The sequence below is a fragment of the Struthio camelus genome, chromosome 3 (assembly GCF_040807025.1).
Source record: "Struthio camelus isolate bStrCam1 chromosome 3, bStrCam1.hap1, whole genome shotgun sequence".
Taxonomy (NCBI): domain Eukaryota; kingdom Metazoa; phylum Chordata; class Aves; order Struthioniformes; family Struthionidae; genus Struthio; species Struthio camelus.
The window spans coordinates 140,690,036-140,711,393 of NC_090944.1; the positions used below are offsets into that span (position 1 = coordinate 140,690,036).

Sequence of the window (21,358 nt, forward strand, 5' to 3'; positions counted from 1 at the left end):
TTAAAAAGGATTAAATCCCCTGTACCTGGAGGAAGCAGGGGAAGTGAATCCTCCAAGGATAGAGCTGGTAGATGATGATAGCTCTTCCAGGGTCCCTCAACTTTGTCTCATAACGGAGTTATTATCAAGCCTCCGTGCTAACACAACCCCTTGCCAGTGATGTAGCCCTGCAACAGAAAACACACCTGAACTGCACTCAAGGCACAGGAGGTCTAGGAGTATCAGACCACCATGTTAGCTCTACCTACACAGGGACGGCAAGGGGGGCCTTAATGGTTGAAGTGTACTTTGCCAAGCATGAGATAGGTATTTGTACCATTAACTTACTTAATAACAAAAAAGGAACATTCTAGTTGCAACTTTTATTAAGATTTGACTTATGAATAGTTCATGAAGATTACTAATTGATGTTGCAAGTATGCATCATTTGTGTCTCTTCATAGTTAGCAGACAGATGAGTACAGAATGTTTTATGGCAACCTATCCACCTATTAAAAACATATTAAGGGTTATATAAATTGATTAATAAATGATTAACTACCGCTAATTATGTAAACATCCAACCAAATCATTAAGAGCTAAAAATGAAGCAAAAGGATAAAATGAAATCACTTCCATAGAAAGAAGGTAGAATTCTCTTTTAGAGACGCTGCATTTTCTGAAATGTCTTTAAAAAAGGGGGGGAGGGGGGATTTCTAGATGTATGAGTTTCTTCATACAGTTTAATGCTAGGCAGTCTTACATTAACTGAAATTTTAAAATGAACAGCAAAAAACTAGTTTTGAACATGAGAACTAGGAATACAAAAATAAATCTTGCATTAAAAAAAATACTTCCCGAAAACTGAACTATTTTTGTTTTCTAAATTCGTATTTTTATTGTTCTTGCTTTCATATACGTACATATTTTTAACCACTATTACAGATTTCTCATATATTTTCTAAAATATATGTTTTTGAGCCTCTTTATCCCATTTCAGTAGTTTTTTCAATACTCTGTTTCTGAAAAATCACTTATTTTTCTGTTGCCTCAAAACTCAGAAGAGAATTCCAAAACTACTCCAATTCTATTATTTCTAGGATTGAGACTGGCAATTATATAGTTAATCTTTAGATAGTATTACACAGGTTTAAAGGTTACTTATATCACACAGACTTAGCTATAGGAGAGACATTTTTGTTATAAAAACGGTAAGCAAATGCACGAGATAGATAAAAGAAAAATTGTACTGTATATGAATGGAGGCAATAAAAAGATAACTTCATAGATAATTGGAAAAATGAATGTAAAAATTTACCTTAAAAACTCATCAAATTCTGTAGATGGCAATGAAGAGAAAGAAAATCCCATCCAAAATACAGTTAAAGAACACAGCCAGCTGTTAACAGAAAATAATTAATTTTAAAATATAAATATAAGCAAGAACTCTGGCAGAATACCCTTAAAAACTACTAGTTGCCTTCAAAAATAATACTTAATCCCCAAAAGATGGAGATTTACACATCTCAAGTATTAACTGTTGTGTTTTTTTCAGAATAGTTAAATATCTTTTGATCACAAAAACTGTAAAATATATTTCAATCATTAGCTGTGAGCCCAATCCACATACACACTGAATTTCCATCACTTCTTTTGCATTTAATTCGTTGCTTTAATGAAGTTGCTTTGGCTTAAAGTGCTAGACAAAAGAAACAGATACTAATAAAATGTGGGAGAAGTACTAAAGATAATCAGAAACACCAATACCTCATGATCTCAAAAAAAAAAAAAAAGTACTGGCAATAGAAGACGCAAAAGAGGCAATAAATTCATGAGACAACAACAAACTGCAGGACCGTGACAAAATTAAAAGGAAAAGCTTGAAAAACAGCATGAAATTTAGAGTGATAATATCCAAAACTTTTTAAAGATGATTAATAAATCAGCAAAAAACCCCAAATGTACCACACACTTCTTGAAGACAGAGCAAAGCTCTGGAAGAATGGGCTGCAGAAACTCAAACACATAAATTAATAGATTTCTACTGTGACAGCAATCTGAAGACAGTGACATGATTTAATAGCAAGAAAAGCACTCCCAAGAACCAACACTTCCTGCCAAGAATACCATAAAGATCCAGGAGTAAAGGATGTATTTAAAATCTAATAAATACAGGAAAAAAAAGGAATAAAAAACTGAAGGGTAGAAAAACGCATCACTTGTTTAGCTTAGTACAATTACTTTTTGCTTGGAAGATATTAAAGCCTCACAGGTAGAAACATAATTAAAGTCATAAAGGAGAAAAGTTGTAGAATTGTGTGCCTACTTGGACACAAAAGACAGTGCAGACCATCTTAACCCAATCTGGTTAAGATGTCTGGGACTAGTTATGCTGGGAACAGATTTAAAATAAACTGATACACACTGCTGTGACAAACAAAAACATTTATACGTGGCTTTGCACCATATTCACTATAAATCAGTTTCAACACAATATATGTTGTTATTTTCAAGAACAATTAATTCAAGGAGCACAAGCACGTGCAGAAAAGGACAAAGCATGAAAACGGAGGCCTTACCTATAGATGAAAGTTCCACTGGCTTAACTGAAACCCATTAAACCTATACTAAGCTGCTGTGTTGACACACATAAATCAGTTTACAACATGCTTACCCTGACTTAGCTAAAAATTGTTAAGGAATCAAATTAAATTGAATTGATTATGCTGAGTGGAAATTACCTTATGTGGGCCCATAAAAGATTTTAGACAAATTTAAATCTTGAACAGCGTTAATTAGGTCTGTACAACTTCTGGGTGTGAACAAGGTTAGTCACTAAACATCTTCACACATCCTGCAAGTCAGACTGGATAATAAGCTCCCTTCTACTTACCAAGCTTCTATATATTTCAGAGCAAGCTAGACCTCAACTCTGCAGCTATTTGGCTGTCGAATTCATCCTCAGACTGGAACTTAGGTAGGATCTTCATTTATATTAAAAATGTATTTTTATTAACTGGTGTAAATCAGTATAGCGCAAATACTCTAACATTTAAAATGAAGCGTGACACACATTTTCAACCCTGACTTGGCAGTTTGCTATACTATAGAAGAAGACAGAGACTCAGCAAAGACTCAGTCAAGCCGCAGCAAGTTTAGAAATGTTACATAAGCAGGATAAGCAACCTGACTTGCTAAATGCGAAAACTTTACATGATAAGCATAAATATTTATGTTTTATATCCATTGCCCTAAAGGAGGAACTTCTTATTTGTCTGATGAAAACTGTGTCAGTTTACACTCTGTCTAGATTTTTAATATTTTTTTTCCAACCGTAAGGACTAGGAATAGCACTTCAAGACTGAAAAACAAACCTGCAGAAAGATGCTGGGACAAGGTAAAGCCTTAACTAAGTGACAGAACTGGTCCTGTGCAAGGGACCCCGTCCACTAGAAATCAAGATCTGAGGGGGGGAAAAAAAAAAAAAATCAGTTGTGCCATTTGACACTCTCTTTCACAGCGTAACAGCACAGTTTTAAGAATCTGTGTTTTTTTACTGATGAAGCTATGCCAATATTAACGTCAGCTCAGGCACAGGCCACAACAGCTTCTCCCAGCCAGCAACGCAGGACACCAGGGGCAGGGCCTGAGGCGAGCAGCGGCCCGCAGCCCCTCCCCCCCCCCGGCCTCACCTAACGGCTGCGCCAAGCCGCGCGGGCGGAGCGGGGCGGGGCGCCGGCTAGACGCGGGGCCGGGGCCGGGGCCCGGGCCCCTCCCCCCTCCTCCCTCCCCCGGGCGGAAACGGGGCGGCCGGGACGCCCACCCCAGGGAAGGGTACGGCCAGGCCGCGCACCCCAACCCACCGAGCGCTGAGGGGGGAGCGGCGGGGCGGGGAGCGCCACCGCCGCAACGGCCGGTCCCGGGCGTCTAGCCCACGCGCGCGCGCCGTCTGCCGTTCATTTCCCCCCCCGCCCGTCACCTAGCAACCAACGAAGCACCGCGGCCTGCGCACGCGCAAGGGCTACACGTACGCTCACAGCGCTCAACGCCTCCGGCCGGCGGTTCCTCTCGCGCGCGTGCGCACTTCTTCCCGCTCCGACCTGCACCCTGCGCAAAACACACGTTTTTTCGTCAGCGCATGCGCAATCCGAAACAACGGCGCTGCCGCAAACCCCTGGCCCGCCGCTCCCGTGAAGGCATGCGCAGAGGAAGGTAGTTGCGTGTTGCCCCCTAGCGGGAATCACCGGAGCGGCTCTCGGAGCCCGGCCGAAGGGCTCTGCGCTTCAATGAATGGAGAAGGGAGGGGCGGGTACCCGCTGCGACTGAGCCAATAGCGTGCGGGGGCCAGGCAGGCGTGCCCCGAGGAACGCTGGGAGTTGTAGTCCCAGCGGGCAAGCAGTTGCCTGGGGCGGGCGGGAGCGGCGACTGCAATCCCCAGGCGGCTGCGCGGGCGGCGCGAGGAGCGCGCGCCCCGCCCCTCGGGTGCACCTTAGCGCAGCGCTGTCGCCGTTGCAGTCGCGTTGTAGAGGTGACCTCGAGGCTGTCGGGCGCCGTGCTCGTCTCGGCCATGGTGGGTACCGCGCTGCGCTGCCGTGCGCCTCGCCTCTCTTCCCCAGCCGGGGGCCTCTCCGGCTCGGCTCGGCTCGGCTCGGCGGGGCGGGGCGGGGATTGGGACGGGGTGACCCTGGGCGACCCTGGGCTGCCTCCCCTGGCCGGGGGGGGGAGGTCTCCCCTCGGCGAGAAGGAGCTCCGTAATGGCGTCCGCTCCCCCGGGGGGCCGTTGGCGCTGAGGCCGCCGCTTACCTGAGGCCTCTTCCCCCGGGCTCCAGGCCGCGGCGCCGCCGCAAAGCCCCGGGCAGCGCCTCGGAGGCCCGCTTAGCACCGGCGGGAAGTGGGCCCTGGGGGCTTATTCCCGTCTCTGTGCAAGCGGCGCTGGCCCGGCGGCTCTGCCGTTTCCCCTGCGCCCGCCGAGGCCGCTCTGCGGTGACCTTCCTCCAGCCCCTGGACTAAGAGGAGGTCAGTGTCGGCTCCCGACACACCGGCCTGGCGTTTTTTCAGCCTCTTCTCTCCCTCGATGCGGAGAAAATGCTGCCTGATTTTTTTGGAGACCCCTCGGGGAGGTTTTCCTTGCTCGTGCGGCTGCTTGGGTCACCTCGGTGAAGCAGTGCCGTGCAGGCTGGTGCTGCTGGCCCCTCAGTGACCTAAATACACCTTTCCTAAAACCCCAGCCCTGTTTGAGGCCCAGAGTTTATAACTTTGCCTTCAAGAATATGTGTATGCTTGCTCCTGAATGTCATCTGATTTTAAAGGTTCTGGGTGTAATTGTGTTCTATGTTAGCTATCTCAAGGGAAAATGCCTGCAAAATGTGTTCCTCCCTCTGTTTCGTCCCTGCTTGCAATCAGCAGTCAAACTGTTCATGTAGATTCTCCAAATTGGCCAAGAGTCCCTCTGGACCTCTGTTGAGGTTACACAGATGAATCGAAGCGCTTTGGTTTTCAGCGGCATGTGACTGCTGCTTGTTTGTGTGTGGATATATATGCACACTTGCAAACTTGTGCACGGAGATCCTACTTCCTTCTATAGTCATGAAAACATCCCTATCTCTTCTCTAGACTTTATATCCTGTTATTCAAATATTTACTTCTCTTTTGTTGCTTTGCTGTAGAAATGACAGTTGTGTGCCTTTAAAACTTTTCCAGCTATTTTGGCTATAGTCCAAGTACCTCGATCTGTAAACCTTAATTATACCACTTTTCCACTCTCATTTCCATCCAAAATATGGATCCTCAGGGATGACCACAAGAGAGCAAGTTTTATTTCAGACTTGAGCTTTCAGAGCATTGACTACCATAAATTTACTGGTACTCAAGAGAACTTCTTGTTGAAAATGTTACTTTAATGCCCAGGTTTGTTAGAACGTCACTGTTTTTTTTATCTTATTTTCTGTATTCTAATTATGCATTCAGTATTGGGGAAAAGTGTTAAACTTCTGAAACAAAATCACATGGCTGTGGATGTAATTGCTGTTAGCTAAACGAAATGGAAAAAGTTCTTGTAAGGGCACCTATCTGAAGGTCGTTTCTTAAGGAAAGAATTCCTTTGGAATTCTGTCTATGAACTGTAGCGCTGCTGGAGTTACTGAAGTGCACAGCTATCTTGCTGATGGTTTCTACTGCGTTTCCAAATACTTGTATTGTCAGTGCATCCCTGTTGTAAAGAGGGAGGGGCAAAGGGAAAGTTTGTTAGGCAGGCTCCAAATTTCTGAGGGAATGCAACTTAATTAAACTCGGTATAAACATAAAGGAATCTTCTCAAGCCAGGTAGCTTGATTGACTTCAATGCTTGGCTATAGCGTTACGATGATGGCATGCTACAGTCATTAAGTTTAGTAGTAATTATGCTTAGAGAGGTCCTTTCTAACTATAAGTAGTAATGCAAAGTCTATCACTTGTGTTGATTGGACATAGAACTCTTGATACCCACATCTCCTGGCAGATTGTGGGTTATACTTTAAATATTACTCTTCTTTGTTTGATATCAGAAGGTCTACTCTTATCTATGGTAATTTAAGGAGGAAAGCCTATGTTTCTGTTGAATTAAGGAGAATAAGGTATCTAGGGATGCAGTGCTCCCCTTCCTTTTTTCCTCCTTTTTGTCATTGTCTTTACCCTGTCTCTTAAAACTTTTTAAACTTTCTATCTGATGTATGCAAAGTGGTGGAGGTATGAAATTCAGTTTGGTTTAATATATCCTGTAGTTCATTTACACCAGACTGTGAGCAAAGGTCACCTCTGTAATTACCAGAGGGTGAAAGTGTTCTTATTGAGGGCCCGTGTAGGAGCCAAGTCATGGATTAAAGCGCCTGAACATGAATGCATGTGAGGGAGAGAAAGAGAACTTGCATGTTAGAGGGACGCTGTCAGCTTGAGGGCTAAGCCCTTCTTTAGGCCTCTTCCCTCCAAAAGTAGCCTCAGATGCTCAGTGATACCCATTCTTATATATGATATGAGTTAAGTTTTCTAGAGTGCATTAGATAGCTTTTATTTTTGTAAGACATGCAACATTTTTGAGTCGTTACTACAGCTTCTTGGAATCAAAAGACTGCATGAAAACTTCTTTCGTAGTAGTTGTTTGCTTGTGGAAGAGGCGGAAAGAAAAAGCTTGTATGTAAAGCCAATGTACTGAAAACTTGGAGAGAGAAAAAGCGAAACAAGTAGACAGTACTCCTTACCATGTCTCTTTTGAAATGGAAGCGGGAAGAAAAGGAGGAGGAGAACAGGAAGGATGGTGCTAAACAAACATAATTTTTGGAGAAGGTTGAGCTGAGTCACAACTGTGTTTTTTTATTTTATTTTTAACAAGGCTAAATGTTATGTCTGTCTCAGTAAAAAATAGAGGAAGACACAAAGAAAAGAGGTAGCACTTTCCTCCTTTGGTTGCTGCGCTAAAGGCTTACCATACAGGTAGTGCATATATTGAAATTGTTTATGTATAAATCATAGATTAAAGTGCATATAGAAGAAAAAATTCTGGTTGACTTTTTTCTCCTTTTGTGATTTTACAAGAATTACTAAATTAAATTGGCTCCTGGGTTGCAAAGGAGAAAGAGCTTACCTTTTTAAAATCCTCTTTGCACTTCACCAGAAATCTTGGCGTGTCAAATTCAGTTGATTTCAGATACTGTGTAATACAAAGAAAATGTGTTCTGCTGTTATCTCCCTGAGTTCTGGAATAGCATACTTAGCATGGGATCACTTTTTATATGCTACTGATAAGGGATTTTTACCAGGCCAAGTTTTTGTGGCACAGTAACTTTCCAGTACTTATTTTCCGAACTAATATGATTAGCTGTCTCAAAAGACTAGTCATTATTCCATTTACTTTGATAACAAATAGATCCTCCTTAGCAACACGCTAAAAAGTGTGCTTTAAGATCTAATATGTGTCTGTGGTCTGTTTATCATCATGTTAAGTCTGTCTGCTTATCATCTTTCAGCTATTTCACTGAATATGTAGGCTATAACTTTGCTAACCTGGAGTTATGTAACCTATAATACAGTTCACTAATCTCGAGAGTGTCTAGTGTAGAGTAGTGAATGAGGTTTTTAGATTTTTTAAATGGCAAGAATTCTTTGTCTGCTCTTCTTCCCCCTCCTTGTTTAGTTTTGGCAAAGCTTGAGGGGTGAGACTGCCAGTAGGACATATTCAAAAGGAATAATGCGGTTCAACACCATAACCGTAGTTATTTTATCATTATGAGAACGATTCTTAAAATATTTGTAGACAAAATCACATTGAATTCTACATTTGGGAGTTCAGTGATTTTTTTTTTTTTTTTAACTTCATCACTTATGCTGTTGTTTTACTTAGTGTAGAGCAAAATAGCTTCTAAGTGGCCTCATTTTTATTATTATCTAATGCTAGCCTGCTGCAGCTGTGCTTTGATGGTGAGTGCTGCAGATTCAAATCCCAAAGTAATTTTCCTGTAAACATCAGTGGCAGGAACGGTGGTTAAAAGGGATGTCTAGAGGTCATCCAGTATGACATCTTGCACAGAGTCTGGAGGTTGTCCAGTCTAGCCCGGTATCAAGACTTTTGCCGACACTAGATCCAGGTCATCTAGGCCATCAGGCCAAGTAGGTTTTGGTTATCTGATCCTTGAAAAAATCCAAGGACGCACAAACTCTGGGTAACCTATTCCTCTGCTGTAGTACCATACTAGTCAAGAATTTCTCTCTTCAAACTGAACCTCCCAAGCTGCAATTTGTGGCAATGTCACCTTTGTAACCCTCCCTGAAGTAGCGGTAGGCTGCTGTTAGATCTCCCTGTCCTCTGCCTTTCCCGACTGTGCCCAGCTCCCTCAATGTCATCTCACAGGAGATGTGCTGAAGGCCCCTGACCATCTAAGTAATGCTCCACAGGATCCTGTCTGGTTTCTCAACATCTATCTAAAACTGGAGGTCCCAAAAATGGACTCAGTGCTCCAGCTGCAGCCTCACCAATGCTGGGAAGAAAGGGGTAGTAACTGCCTTTGGTCTGCCAGCTACTTTTCGCAATAGAGCCAGCAATTTGCAATTTGATCATTTCATATATAATTGACTATGGAAAATATCTTTTTCAATAACTGAAATGATCATCTCGTAGTTATTTGAAAAAGTGAGCATGGGATTTCAGCAGACTAGTGAGAGCCTCTTTGTGCGCGTTTTAGTGCGGTCTGCCCTGGCCCTATTGCATCTAGGAAAAAAGCAGTACACAAAAAAGTGAGGTTACAAAGTATTAGGTTAGGAATATCTTTTGGCATGCTTTGATTTGTTAAAATTAATCTAATCTGTAGTGTTTCCAAAGTCTTGGTTCTGATTAATGAAACAGACTTTTGCTACAGAGTAAGACACTTTTTTCCCCCTCTTTTTGCAATGTAGCAATGTATTGGCATAGTCTTTTCCCAGTCTTTCGGAATTTTGGGTCAAATTGGTAATGGACAGTTATATTATGGATGTAACATCCTAGACAAATACAGACACTAGCTGTTGTCCATAGATTTGTTAAATTGCCATGTAACAGTTCAGCAAAGCAGTAGTTGTAAGTCTGCTAGATTCCTTGGCTTATGACATTCAGTAAGTCTTTGCTGGCAAGTAAGCATTCAAAATGTTTAATGAAAACAGTCGTCGTTACTGTAAGAATCTGAAAATGAGCAAAACAGGACAGACTGAAACTTGCAGAGTAAGTCTAAAGTACAGAAGTCATGGTATAATCCAATAAGTGGGTGCATGTTGCAAGTGCTTATGTTAAAAAGACAGTGTTATTTGAAGGAATCCAAGCCTTTTTTAATGAGAAAAGGGCAAATAAATTTTAATTCCTGGCGTTTTGGAAGCTTTTTCAGGAGCACTTCTTGCTAGTGTGTTTTTTGCAGGTGTAGTCCGTTTTATGTTGAAGACAAGTTAAGAGTTGCTGGTGGTTCCAGCCGAATAGAAGCAGAGTCCTAGGAGCTGGCTCTGTTCTGTGTCTGAGCACATGTTTTCTTCCAGAGTAAATACTTTTAACCCTGTCTTTGCAGTAACCATTAATTTTTTACTGCTCTCAAATTGGGTGACGCTGCGCTATGTAGCAGTGGGTAAGTCTTGGTTATTCTCTCTTACAGGCTGAACCAATCAGAGTCCTGGTGACTGGAGCTGCTGGGCAGATTGCTTACTCCCTGCTCTACAGCATTGCCAAGGGAGATGTCTTTGGCAAAGAACAGGTAACTGCTGCCCTGAATTGTCACTTGTCTCTGCTGCACAGCAGTGAATGAACTAATGTCAGAACTGTAGTCCCTAAGAGAATTGTTTTCTTGTAAGGTTTCAGAACGGTTTACCAATGTGCAAGTAACATTTTTTTTTTGAGTGGGAAAATGGCGTCTTGCTCTATGTTGTGCAAGCTTTCAGTTGTTAGTCATGCTGAAGTTTTTCAGTTTTTTGTAAATGGATTTTAAGTTGCTACTCCTTACATAAGATAACTGTTTCCAGCAGGTAACAAGATGAATTCAGTTTAAAAGCAGATGACTGTAAGCCCAACTCATGCTAAGCCATTCTCTTCTTTACAGCCTCTTGTTCTTGTTCTGCTGGACATCACTCCCATGATGACTGTATTGGAAGGTGTAGTGATGGAGCTGCAGGATTGTGCTCTACCGCTGCTGAGAGGTGGCCAAAAGAAATTTTTTCTTTTATCTAAGATATGTTCTGATGCAACTGTTTGACTTATGTGTTGCTGCAGCTGGTGTTAGGCAAAGGACATACTAGATGGTCCTTTCTTGGCTTCGTATTTTATGGAAGATAAATTAACTTAATTACACTTGGTCTGCAAACTGTGATTAATGTTGCCTCTCTAAATAATGAGCTTTACGTAAAGAACTGTGGATGTCTAGATTTTGGCTTGTATCGTCTAATTCTGAGCTGTCGGTATGGACAAGAGACTGTCAGATAGTTGTTCGTATATATTGTATTCTAGTGTAGTGGTAAAATAACTTTGAATCTTTGGGTATGCCTGTGTGCTTTTACTAAATGAAAAATCCTAGGTCTTTAGAAGTACCCTATGAAAAAAGATGCAGAGAAATGGCTCATCAATCATCATGTAAACAAGCTAAATTCTTGTAGTCTAGAGAAGTGCAAGAAAAGGAGTCAGTAGATGCTACTGAGGGTATTACAGTAGTTACTTGAAAAATGTATGGTTTCCAGCTCATGCACTTGTATACACTAAACCTTCAGTCTGAAAAGTTCTTAAGGGGAGAGGAGAATTTCATTTATGTTGGTACTTGCCACTAAAAATCGGTGATTTCTTTTGGTAAAGGTGAGGAACATACGTATGCACACATGTACGTGTGTATATATATTTAAAGAGGGAGAGAGAAGAGGTATCTTTTGACATAGACGTTTTGCCGTGTTTTCAGAATTTACATTTAAAGCTTTAGATAAATATTTGTATAGAGAAACAAAGAACTGCCTACTGACAAATATTTAATCTGTGGAGTTAGGGCCAAATGACTATAGTTCCTATTTTCGGAAGGGGGAGGTGTTGCTGTTGTCAGATCAGATTATATACTATTTATGAATCAAATAATACCATTAACATTTTGCCATGACTATTTATCTTTCTTGGATTTTTTTCCCCCTTTCTTTTTCTTAGAGGTCATTTCAACAGACAAGGAGGAAGTTGCATTCAAAGATCTTGACATAGCAATTCTGGTTGGCTCCATGCCAAGAAGAGAGGGCATGGAGAGAAAGGACTTACTCAAAGCAAATGTGAAAATTTTCAAGTCTCAGGGTGCAGCCTTGGATAAGTATGCCAAAAAGACTGTCAAGGTAAATACAGAAACTGAATTTTAAAAGCTAACTATGTATTGAGTTATGTAAAGATATGTAAGATTGTAGAACGTTGCTGCTGCTTAAGTATGATTCTATTCTGTGCATACGTTTCTTTCCTTTAATCTTGAGTATAGAATGTTCTCCGGGGCTTGATGAGATATGATAGCTTAAATACGTAGATGGTTTAGTCTTAAATTCATTCACTGACAGAAGGTGAATCTTATGTTGTATCCTATGTTCCACAGAGTCTTTGAAGTTGTTACCAGCATTTCTTTTTTTTAAAAAAAAAAAAAAAGCCTTCTGCTTGTTATCTGTCTTAACTGGGAGAACTAAATTATCTGTTCGAAATTTTCTACTTTGTATGCATCTGTGGCTTTGACATAATGACCCTTCAGTATCCATATGGAATTACAGTTGCACAAAAAATAGGCTTTGTTTAGGTTGTTTAGGTCTTGGACTTTAATGCAGCACTGGAAGCTTTTAATTGTTCTCTCTCAGGCTCCTTCAGCACAGTTAATGGGATCATATGGCTGCTCTCCTACTGCTCTTAATCTCAGACCCAGACTCCAACTGTGCTTTGTAACTGACTTTTTAATGTCTGCTTCCTCAGCTGATGAACTTCCTACTGATTCTAAAGACTTGTTTGCGTCTTTATACAGTTGGAATAAAAACTATCAATGTAGCTATTGCAGAGTAATGGAAAACTTATTGAATTCCTTTTCAAAAGGCAAATACAAAGGGAAGTTTGTAGATTAGCTTGTGTGATTGAGATTATATGGAGTTGGATGTTAATCGTTTGAGGCACATTAGTAGATGAAGGAAGAATAAAATCGGTTCCCCAAAGTAATAAATTGATCTTAGTTCAGGCATAGTATTTTACTTCAAACTGCCTATGAGCATTGAGATAAGCAACTGTTCTGGCCTTCTTTCTAATTATAAAGCAATTTTGCGCGCACACACGCATATATATATATATATATATATGACAGCCAGCCAAGCAACCTTCTATGAGGTGATGGCTGATTCACTGTGGGCTGAGTAGTGTGTATGTATCGTTCTTTCTGCGTATCTAGTAGCATGGGGGTTGAAGCCAAGCTGTAGGTCAGTAATATGGATCTCCCTAGAAATCCTATTTTCATTCAAAGAAAATACCTAGCTAGAAAATATTTTTTGTACGCTTACAGAAGATTAAGCGACTACAAACAACACCCACCTAGAATAATCTTGACGACAACTAGGGATTTAGAGAACTTCTTGACAGTTTCTTGGAAGGCAAAGCCATGGCTTATATACTGAATTTTCTGTGTTTTACTTAAGGGGGTCATTTTGCAGAAATACCTTGACTAAATACTGATTTCTTTTTGCTGCTTCATCTTTCCACATCTGCTTTCCCCTTTGTTTTCTTCTGTAGGTGGTAGTCGTTGGGAATCCAGCAAACACTAACTGCCTGATTGCTTCAAAGTCAGCCCCGTCAATACCAAAGGAAAACTTCAGCTGCTTAACTCGCCTGGATCACAACAGAGCTAAATCTCAGGTGAAAAGAACCTATTCAAGGCAGAATGTTTTCTGATGTCTCTGCTAAATAGAAACAGAGCCATGCTTTTAAAGAGTCCGGTGAATTGAGAAGCTGAAGTTAACAGAATCTACATTTTCTTAATTTCCAATTAGATTGCTCTGAAACTTGGTGTGACTGCTAATGATGTGAAGAATGTCATCATCTGGGGGAACCACTCCTCTACTCAATATCCAGATGTTAACCATGCAAAGGTAAATGTGAAGGGAAAGGAAGTTGGAGTTTATGAAGCGATAAAAGATGACAGCTGGCTGAAGGGAGACTTTATCCTGGTAAGATCCTGTGTGTTTTTTTATGATCTTTCTTTGTGTCTCATTTAAAAAAAAAAAATTGTAAACTATGTAACTAACACAGACTTAGTGAAGCAGTTCTTCATGTCTCACTAGAATAAATCATCTTCATAAGGCTTGTCTCTATCAGTTGTAACACTGTAAACTTTTCAATAGAAGATAAAACTTAGGTAGATATTATTGAAACATCTATTTAGAATGCTAAAATTAATCAATGAAAATAATGTTGATCTTAGCTTAGTTGTAACTCATTATCCGATACACAAGCACCGTTGACGGTTCACTTCAGTGACGTTTTTGGGGAGCTCTGTAGATGAAGTTAGGAGGATTGTCACTCTTCCCCTTTGTTGCCCCCCCCCCCCCCCCACCAACACCAAAAACAGCCCAGCCATTCCGCCCTCTCCCCGAACACACACTTTTTAGGTCTAAATCTATGGCCTCTTCTCCAGCATTTCTTAGGAGTAATCTGAAAAAAATCTAGAAAACATGTGCAAATGTTTTAATGTAGGGTAGAAATAAATAAAGGTAGTGACTGATCAAGATCTACTTCCCTGCAATATAAACGGAAACAGGATTACTAAAGCCTTGGTGAATGTTATTCCGAGCAGATGTACTTAACTTGGTATTGCGATGTTAACAGCATGCTGACGATCGGGTACTACTTCCTAGCCAAGATGCACCTAGTTTGGGACAGAGGATGTATTGTGCCATCTGACCATATTCTATCTTGCTTCCTATCTTGTCTTTGGATACAGCTTACTCCAGGCCATGCTTGTCTCTGTAGAAAAAATGCTTGTACACTGACAGCCAAAGTAAAGTTCATGAGCCAGATAGTAAGTGAAAACCTGTTATAGGAGTTTCTCATAGAGCAGAGTCAAGGACATGCCAATCTCATGTGGCAGGAGACAGGATGCACGTTTGGCCTTCTGGGTACACTGTAATGCTGCTCTATGCTAGAGTGGTTTGCCTAGGATAAGGAGATTTCATAACCGCTGCTTTCAAGGCTGCGTTCTAGTTTGCATAGAACCTTACCAAAATTATTTTTAAAAAAATTACTAAAATTGCAGCAGCTATTCTGATTCTAAGTGCAATTCTTAAAAACAGTCTTGAGCACGAGGAGTTAGTTTCAACCATCTTTAGTCATAGAACAAATTGTATGCGTTAAGTATTGTAGGATGGAGACTAGCAAGTAGTTCACTCAGGTATTCAGATAAAAAAAAAAAAAACTAAATTCCCAGTGTCACTCTACAAACTTTGTTACTGTTGGCCTGTATCTAGTGTCCTGACAGTCCACCCTTGAAAGATCTGGTAGCTTATGAGAGAGAAGCTAATAGGCTACTAGCTAGCTATAAGGAGGTACTGAGAACTGACTAAGCCTCTGAAACATTCCATTATGGTCTGCCTTGGCCAGACTTTTCTAATTGTATTTTCTGGATTGTATGCCATGTTCACTGATAGACGGTATCTTGACTGATTAAGTTAAATAACATTTATAAGGTGGTCTTTCCTCATGGCATTTGCTAACAGCATCTAGACCAAGCCATGGTTTTGCTGCTTAACAATTTAAAGGTTTTCTTTGTTTTTTGTTGTTGTTTGTTTTTTTCTTTTAACTGCAGACTGTTCAGCAACGTGGAGCAGCTGTTATCAAGGCTAGGAAGCTGTCCAGTGCGATGTCAGCTGCCAAAGCTATCTGTGATCATGTGAGGGACATCTGGTTTGGCACTCCAGCGGTAAGATATAGCACTGACTTAAGTGCTTGTTTGCCTAATGCTTTGATTGATGCCAGTGTCTTTGACCTCAGTGTATGTGTGAGGAGGGAAGAATAGGTCTTTCTGGAATAAAGTGCCATAGGAAATGCAAAATATATATGGTGTGTGTGTATTTTGCTTGCTTCTAGCAGTCAAAAGTTACTGTTCCTGACTCTTCTGTTTTCCAGGGGGAATTTGTTTCCATGGGAGTCATTTCTGATGGCAATTCTTACGGTGTTCCTGAAGACTTGCTATATTCATTCCCTGTGGTAATTAAGGTACTTAGTCTTAATTATGGTCTAATTATCTTCTGTAAGATCTAGCTGAACTGTCATATGAGCTTGTCAACGCTAGTGCTTTTCTTATGGGACTGCAATTGCTGAGAGGTGGGCCTTTAGCAGTCTTTCACAGAGGGGACCATTATACACTATTTTGTACTAGTTGTTGCCAAGTAAATACTGATTTTAAAAAAGCAGTCTGTCCTGACTAGCTACTGCTGATGGTACTGTTTATCTGAAAACAAAATTCACTTCTACCTGATGCAGTTTTTAAGGCCATAAGCTTTGTCGCTGACCGTGTAGATTGCTTTACAGAAAGCAATCTTATTCGTGGCTCTTCTACAAGTTCACGTCTTTATATAACTGAAGTAAAATACGATTTTTTTTTTTTGTGGTGGTGGGCAACACTAGTCACCATACTAAGATTCTAACTCAATATTGCATTTCATTTTGAGCAAGCCAAGTTCTAAATTAGCCAAGCTCGGTCGTCTTCAAAGTTGATACTTAATTCACTGTAGTGCTTATACTGCAAAGTTAGCTTTATGCAAACTGAATGACGCTTGACATCATACGGACTTTTCCCCAAATAGGACAAGACCTGGAAGTTTGTTGAGGGTCTTCCTATAAATGATTTTTCTCGTGAGAAGATGGATCTGACTGCTAAAGAGTTAACTGAAGAGAAGGAGACCGCTGTGGAATTCCTTTCCAGTGCATGACTAGGTGATCAGGAATTACAAAATCACTTAAGAGTGGAAGAATCTAAAAGTCGTCTCTAAGTCTGCTACCAAACACTATTACTGTATTCAAGTCAACAGTCTGTGGCAACTGTGCATTTTAAAGTTCATATGCTTATTGGTACCGTTGCGCCTGTAGAGTTATTAGCAATGAGAATATCAATACGTAAAACTAGTTTGTTTGACCAAACTCTGTTCAATACTAGTTGCTTTCTGTGTATGATACAGAACAATTGTTTGCCTCAGCCTTGGCTACTAACGCACAATCTCAGTTTTGATTAGAACTTGGCGCTATTGGAACATGTCCTAGCCTGTGATCACTCTGCATCATCTGCTGAACTGGAAATGAAATCAAAATGCCAATAGTTCTCCTTGAACTAGTACTTCAGTGACTCAAATCGATCACTGCACAAACAGACTCCAAGTATATACTGTTCACTCTGGTTATGCTCTACAATGCTTGTCAATAGAAATATTAAAAGATGCTTAATCACATAATGGCTAAGAGTAGTCTGTTGCCCTTTATTCACACAGTTCAGTTACATAGCTAGCTGAGTACTATAGTACAACTAAAAACTATTTTAAGAGGGGTAAGCAAACTAGCTCTAAGAAGTGTTCTTGACAGTTGGCACTTTGATTTGTCCCAGCCAAAATCAGACATAGCCTGAAGACGGTAGTAGGGCAGACTTATCCTCCAACGCTGCAATTCAAAAGCAGAATTGGTACCATAGCTCAGTACAAATGTAGTTACAGCTTGAGTCAAAGGTGATCAAGGCCTCTTATCCCAGGAGATATAGACTCATTTGGTTAAGACTAAGTGAGGTTAATATACTTGCTTGATTATTTTCCTAGCACAGCCTACGAACACTTCTAACTTGAGGAAGCTATTTCATCTATATCATACTGTAATTATTCTGTTGCAAACAGGTGAGTATTGCTGTACTTCTCCTAGCTGCAGGTTTTGTCTTTCTCAGCAGAAACCCACCTTACTTAGACTTCTTACAGCATGCCAGGTTTGTTGTTCTGGTAGTAGTTACTTAGATGTACTACTTCCTGTTCTGTTTGTTTGTTTTCTCAGCACTTTAAATACTTCCTACTCTGGTTATAGAGTGCAAACACTTGTGAAAGTGGGATTTAGTAGTACAGAATGTCCATGCTAAGCTTTTGACCACTGTGTCCCAATGTAAGTGTTTTTGCCTTGTGCTGTAGCACATCTCTCACCTGAAGTCATTTGATTTCAGTCTTTTGATTAGGTGTCTTTAAATGACAGTTCAAGAAAGACGCATTTCTACAAAAAAAAAAAATGCGTAAAAGCTTTAGCTGAATTTCAAAGAATAGGAATGGCTTTGTTTGGCATTAATCAACTAGAATATAAAATAAGGAAGAGCTATCAATAATCCTTAAACAATCCTTAAGTCTGTGACAGTGGCAGGGCTCTCATAATATTACTGTAGCTATTAAGTGAAAATAGTACAACTGCAGAGCTATGATACATGAATAGTTGAAAAAAAACCCAAAAGCATTTCAGAAAACTGGAAAGCCTGTGCTGCAGCACAAACTACCTGGAGACAGAGCACGAAAGGTGAATGCTTTGAATGTTTATGAAGCAGCTGCTCAAGAAATTGTGTTCTTGCAGTCTTAGGAACAGATGACAAACATAAGCATTGTATTTTTGCTATTTTAGACAGTATACTTTTTTCTTTCTCTAAACCCTTAAGTTTTAGGAGTTTATCCATTGGAAAAAAAAATTGAGAAGCGAATTTTGTACATTTCCAACTATCTTCAGAACCTTTTTGGGTAACTTTGCTAGAAATTAGGGAGGTAGGGAAAGTTCCTCACGTAATGACTGCCTTCTAGTGTTCATACAAAGTCAGTAAAATATCATTTCAGCATGAGCCCAGGGACTGAAGGCATTCATTCCAGTAATTACCATGCTACATCTTATTTTAAGACAATGGTACATTTTAAAGTCAATGTGATAGATGGCCACAATGCACACTGTTACTCAGTTTGAAAAGGGTACAGGCTTATGAAAGGAAAAAGCACATAACGTCTGTGTCTGAAAACTCTGTGATTAAATAACACTGGTGTTGCAGTAGGTTTTGTGAACATAAACATTGCTATAGGGAAGAAAGTTTTTCTTTCTTCCTTTCTTTTTTTCTCCTTAATTCTGAAAGTTCTCATTCTTGTACGGTTGGTTGTTTCTGTTAAAGCAGTTGTCTTCAGGAGACAATTTTCACTTTTTGCAGAGTGATGCTTATAACACTTGGTGTGTCAGAACAATTGCATCATTAATCTTGGTCCTCGATACACTATCACATGATGTTTACCTAATCAAGTTAACAGTTGAATCCAAATTTGGTTCCATTCACGTTATGAGTTTTTATTTCCTCTAGGCTTCTATGACAAACAACAGGAAGTCCGATATGCTCATTGGTTGCATGCTTAATTGGCTTAAGAGTTTTTAAGAAGTGGGTTGCTAGTTAAGTGGTGGGTGATCTTTGTATTCATGTGTCTGAACTGTTTTGTCCTTTGTTTTACTTTTTCCAGTTTTTCCTCTTCATATTATAATATAATACATGTATGTGAACGAGGAACAGTAGTAATCCACTCTTCCCAGAGACTGTTAGTTTTCAAGTACAAGAGGCAGCTTGCACACTTCTCCCCAAACTTACAATAGTAAATACTCTGTTCTTCCTTAAAATGTTTCTGTCCCATGGTGTTTAAATATGAGCATGACCTACAGGAAGAGGCTGAGAGAGCTGAGTTTGTTCAGTGTAGAGAAAGAAAGGCTCGGAGGAGATCTTATGGCTGTCTACACCTATCTAAGGGGAAGGTGTAGAGAAAACAGATTCAGGCTCTTCTCTGAAGCACGCGGTGGAAGGATGAGAGGCAACAGTTGGAAAAATAAATTTTAGTTTGATTTAAAGAGGGGGGGGGAATACTGTGAGGGTGATCAAATACTGGAATAAGGGCTTAGAGAGGTTGTAGAGTCTGCATTCTTGGAGATATGCAAACCTTAGCTGGACAGGGCCCTGAACAACCAGATCTAAGTTGACTGTGCTCTGAGCAGGAGCTTGGATTAGATGACTTCAAGAGGTCCTTTCTAACCAAAGTGATTCTATGCAAGGCAATGTATTTACACAAACTGCATCTTTTAAACAGTTATAACTGCAGAAGTATCAAAAGTTATCTTTCTGTTATTAAAGAGTGATACCAGTATATATGAAGTTTATGTGTAGCAAGGAAGTTCACATCCACTTCTTACTAGTCAATGACTTCCCCGAGAGAATAAAAATTAGGGCTTTAAAGAGCAATACCAGAATGAGTACATTTAAGCTTTCTTTGAAGATCACATGCTGAGGGAAATTAAGATTTGAATTGTAAGATTTGGATTCACTTCTGGAAGGTTTATACATGGAAGAGCTGGGAACTCCGGGGTCCTGGCTGAGTTCATGCATTGGCAGAAAATTTTTCTTGTACTGTTCTACTTGTCCTATTGCAGCTATTCCTCTCTCCTTTTTTTTTTTTTTTTTTTTAACAGTGATTGCAGGCAAAGCTAGAAACTCTAGCTCTTACAAATGAGTCCAAATGAACGGATCTGCTCTGATCCTCACACAAAGACTGGCACCTTGTTCATATTTATAAGACATCTTGTCATATCAGATCAGGAGGTGTCGAAGCTTGCTTTGTACCAGGAAAGGCAACAAAATGTCTCTGGCAAGTAAAATAGATGCAGTGTGCTTTCAAAGTACTAGGAAGGAGTGAGATGACTTTATAATACTGAGGAAAGGTCTCCTGAAAGAATCTGTTAGCATTTTTTTATTTCCTTTTTTTTTTTTTTTTTCCTCCTGCTGCCCATGGCTTGGAGATTTTTTTTGTTTTTTGCATTATAAATGTATTTTGCATTACAAATAGTAAATCCTAGAAGATAATTATAGCTCAGATAAAATGAAAGAGGAACTGTTGCAAATACAACTATTTGCAGTTGAGAATTCAGACAATTATTTTGTGTTCAAAATAATAATAATTATTAAATTATTATTATTAACACAAAATAATTATTTTGTGTTCAAAATAGTGTTTTTGAAAGACAGATTCCAACAGTTTTAAAGTGTTAGCTTGGTGGAGGTGCTTGACATGCTATTGTATCAGGACAGAAAGGAGCAGTGAGCTGCTTAAAATGAAATACTGTGAATGAAGGTAAATAGAAATTTTAGATAACGATGCAATCTTCAGCTTGGGTAGAAGTAAGTCCCATTGTGTTGGTCTTGCAGAGTCTTTTATCAAGCATGCTAATTTATGACTAAGAATTAAATTGCACAGATGCTTTTCTTTTTCCAAATCTGCTAACCACAATTATCAAGTATTTTGTAGCTAAATGACGCAACGGATTTGTGTGGAGACCTTGGCCTAATTTCTTTCAAAAATGTAGTCGTCATATCCATGGGAGAACTCAAACACAGTGAAAGCTGTATTAACTCAAGCCAACGCGTATTTGATGCTCTGAGCATTTGTAGACTCCTGATGAAATATACTGTATTAACGAATCTCTTGCCCACTTAGGACTTCTCAGTAGTTCTGACTCTGCACCATAACCACTTAATATTTCTCAGTGGCAGAAAGCCCAGAATTCAGACTGTCCTGTTCCCAAGGCACCATTTCCCTCTCTTTTTCTCTCCTTATTGCAGCTGAAGAGCAATGTTGGAAAAGAACAGCTTGACCCAGAGAAGAGCTGACAACCCTTTTTCCGGCAGATGGCAGTAATACACACGTTGTGTATATTCACATACACACACACACACACACTCACCTGATCAGATGACGATGGAAAAATCTGTCTAGAGTTCAGAGGAGCTACCTGACTGTCCTTACAAGCCTAGAGCTTCACAGTTATGAGGCTGCACATATCAACCAT

The 21,358-nt window shown here is 40.2% G+C and overlaps 2 protein-coding genes across 13 annotated transcripts in view; one reads left to right on the forward strand and one right to left on the reverse strand.

The window, feature by feature from the left end:
- WDPCP (WD repeat containing planar cell polarity effector) overlaps window positions 1-4,179 on the reverse strand; it is a 154,924-nt gene extending 150,745 nt beyond the window's left edge. For 6 of the 12 annotated variants that reach the window (XR_011140577.1, XM_068940627.1, XM_068940623.1 and 3 more), the window contains exons 1-3: window positions 4,011-4,108; window positions 3,354-3,442; window positions 1,298-1,378 (exon numbers count right to left, since the gene is read on the reverse strand). The gene's annotated coding sequence lies outside the window, so the exon portion shown is untranslated. Of the gene's footprint in view, window positions 1-1,297; window positions 1,379-3,353; window positions 3,443-3,842; window positions 3,957-4,010 lie in introns of those variants that run through there. The other 6 variants (XM_068940632.1, XM_068940634.1, XM_068940628.1 and 3 more) reach the window with 5 other exon arrangements.
- A 2-nt stretch (window positions 4,180-4,181) lies between these two features.
- Window positions 4,182-16,938, forward strand: MDH1 (malate dehydrogenase 1). The gene is made up of 9 exons (XM_068940635.1): window positions 4,182-4,549; window positions 10,119-10,217; window positions 10,560-10,656; window positions 11,639-11,814; window positions 13,229-13,351; window positions 13,486-13,662; window positions 15,297-15,410; window positions 15,617-15,706; window positions 16,297-16,938. Exons 1-9 carry the CDS (start codon window positions 4,547-4,549, stop codon window positions 16,420-16,422), a joined length of 1,005 nt encoding a protein of 334 aa, XP_068796736.1. The 5' UTR covers window positions 4,182-4,546; the 3' UTR covers window positions 16,423-16,938.
- Window positions 16,939-21,358: the final 4,420 nt, after the last annotated feature.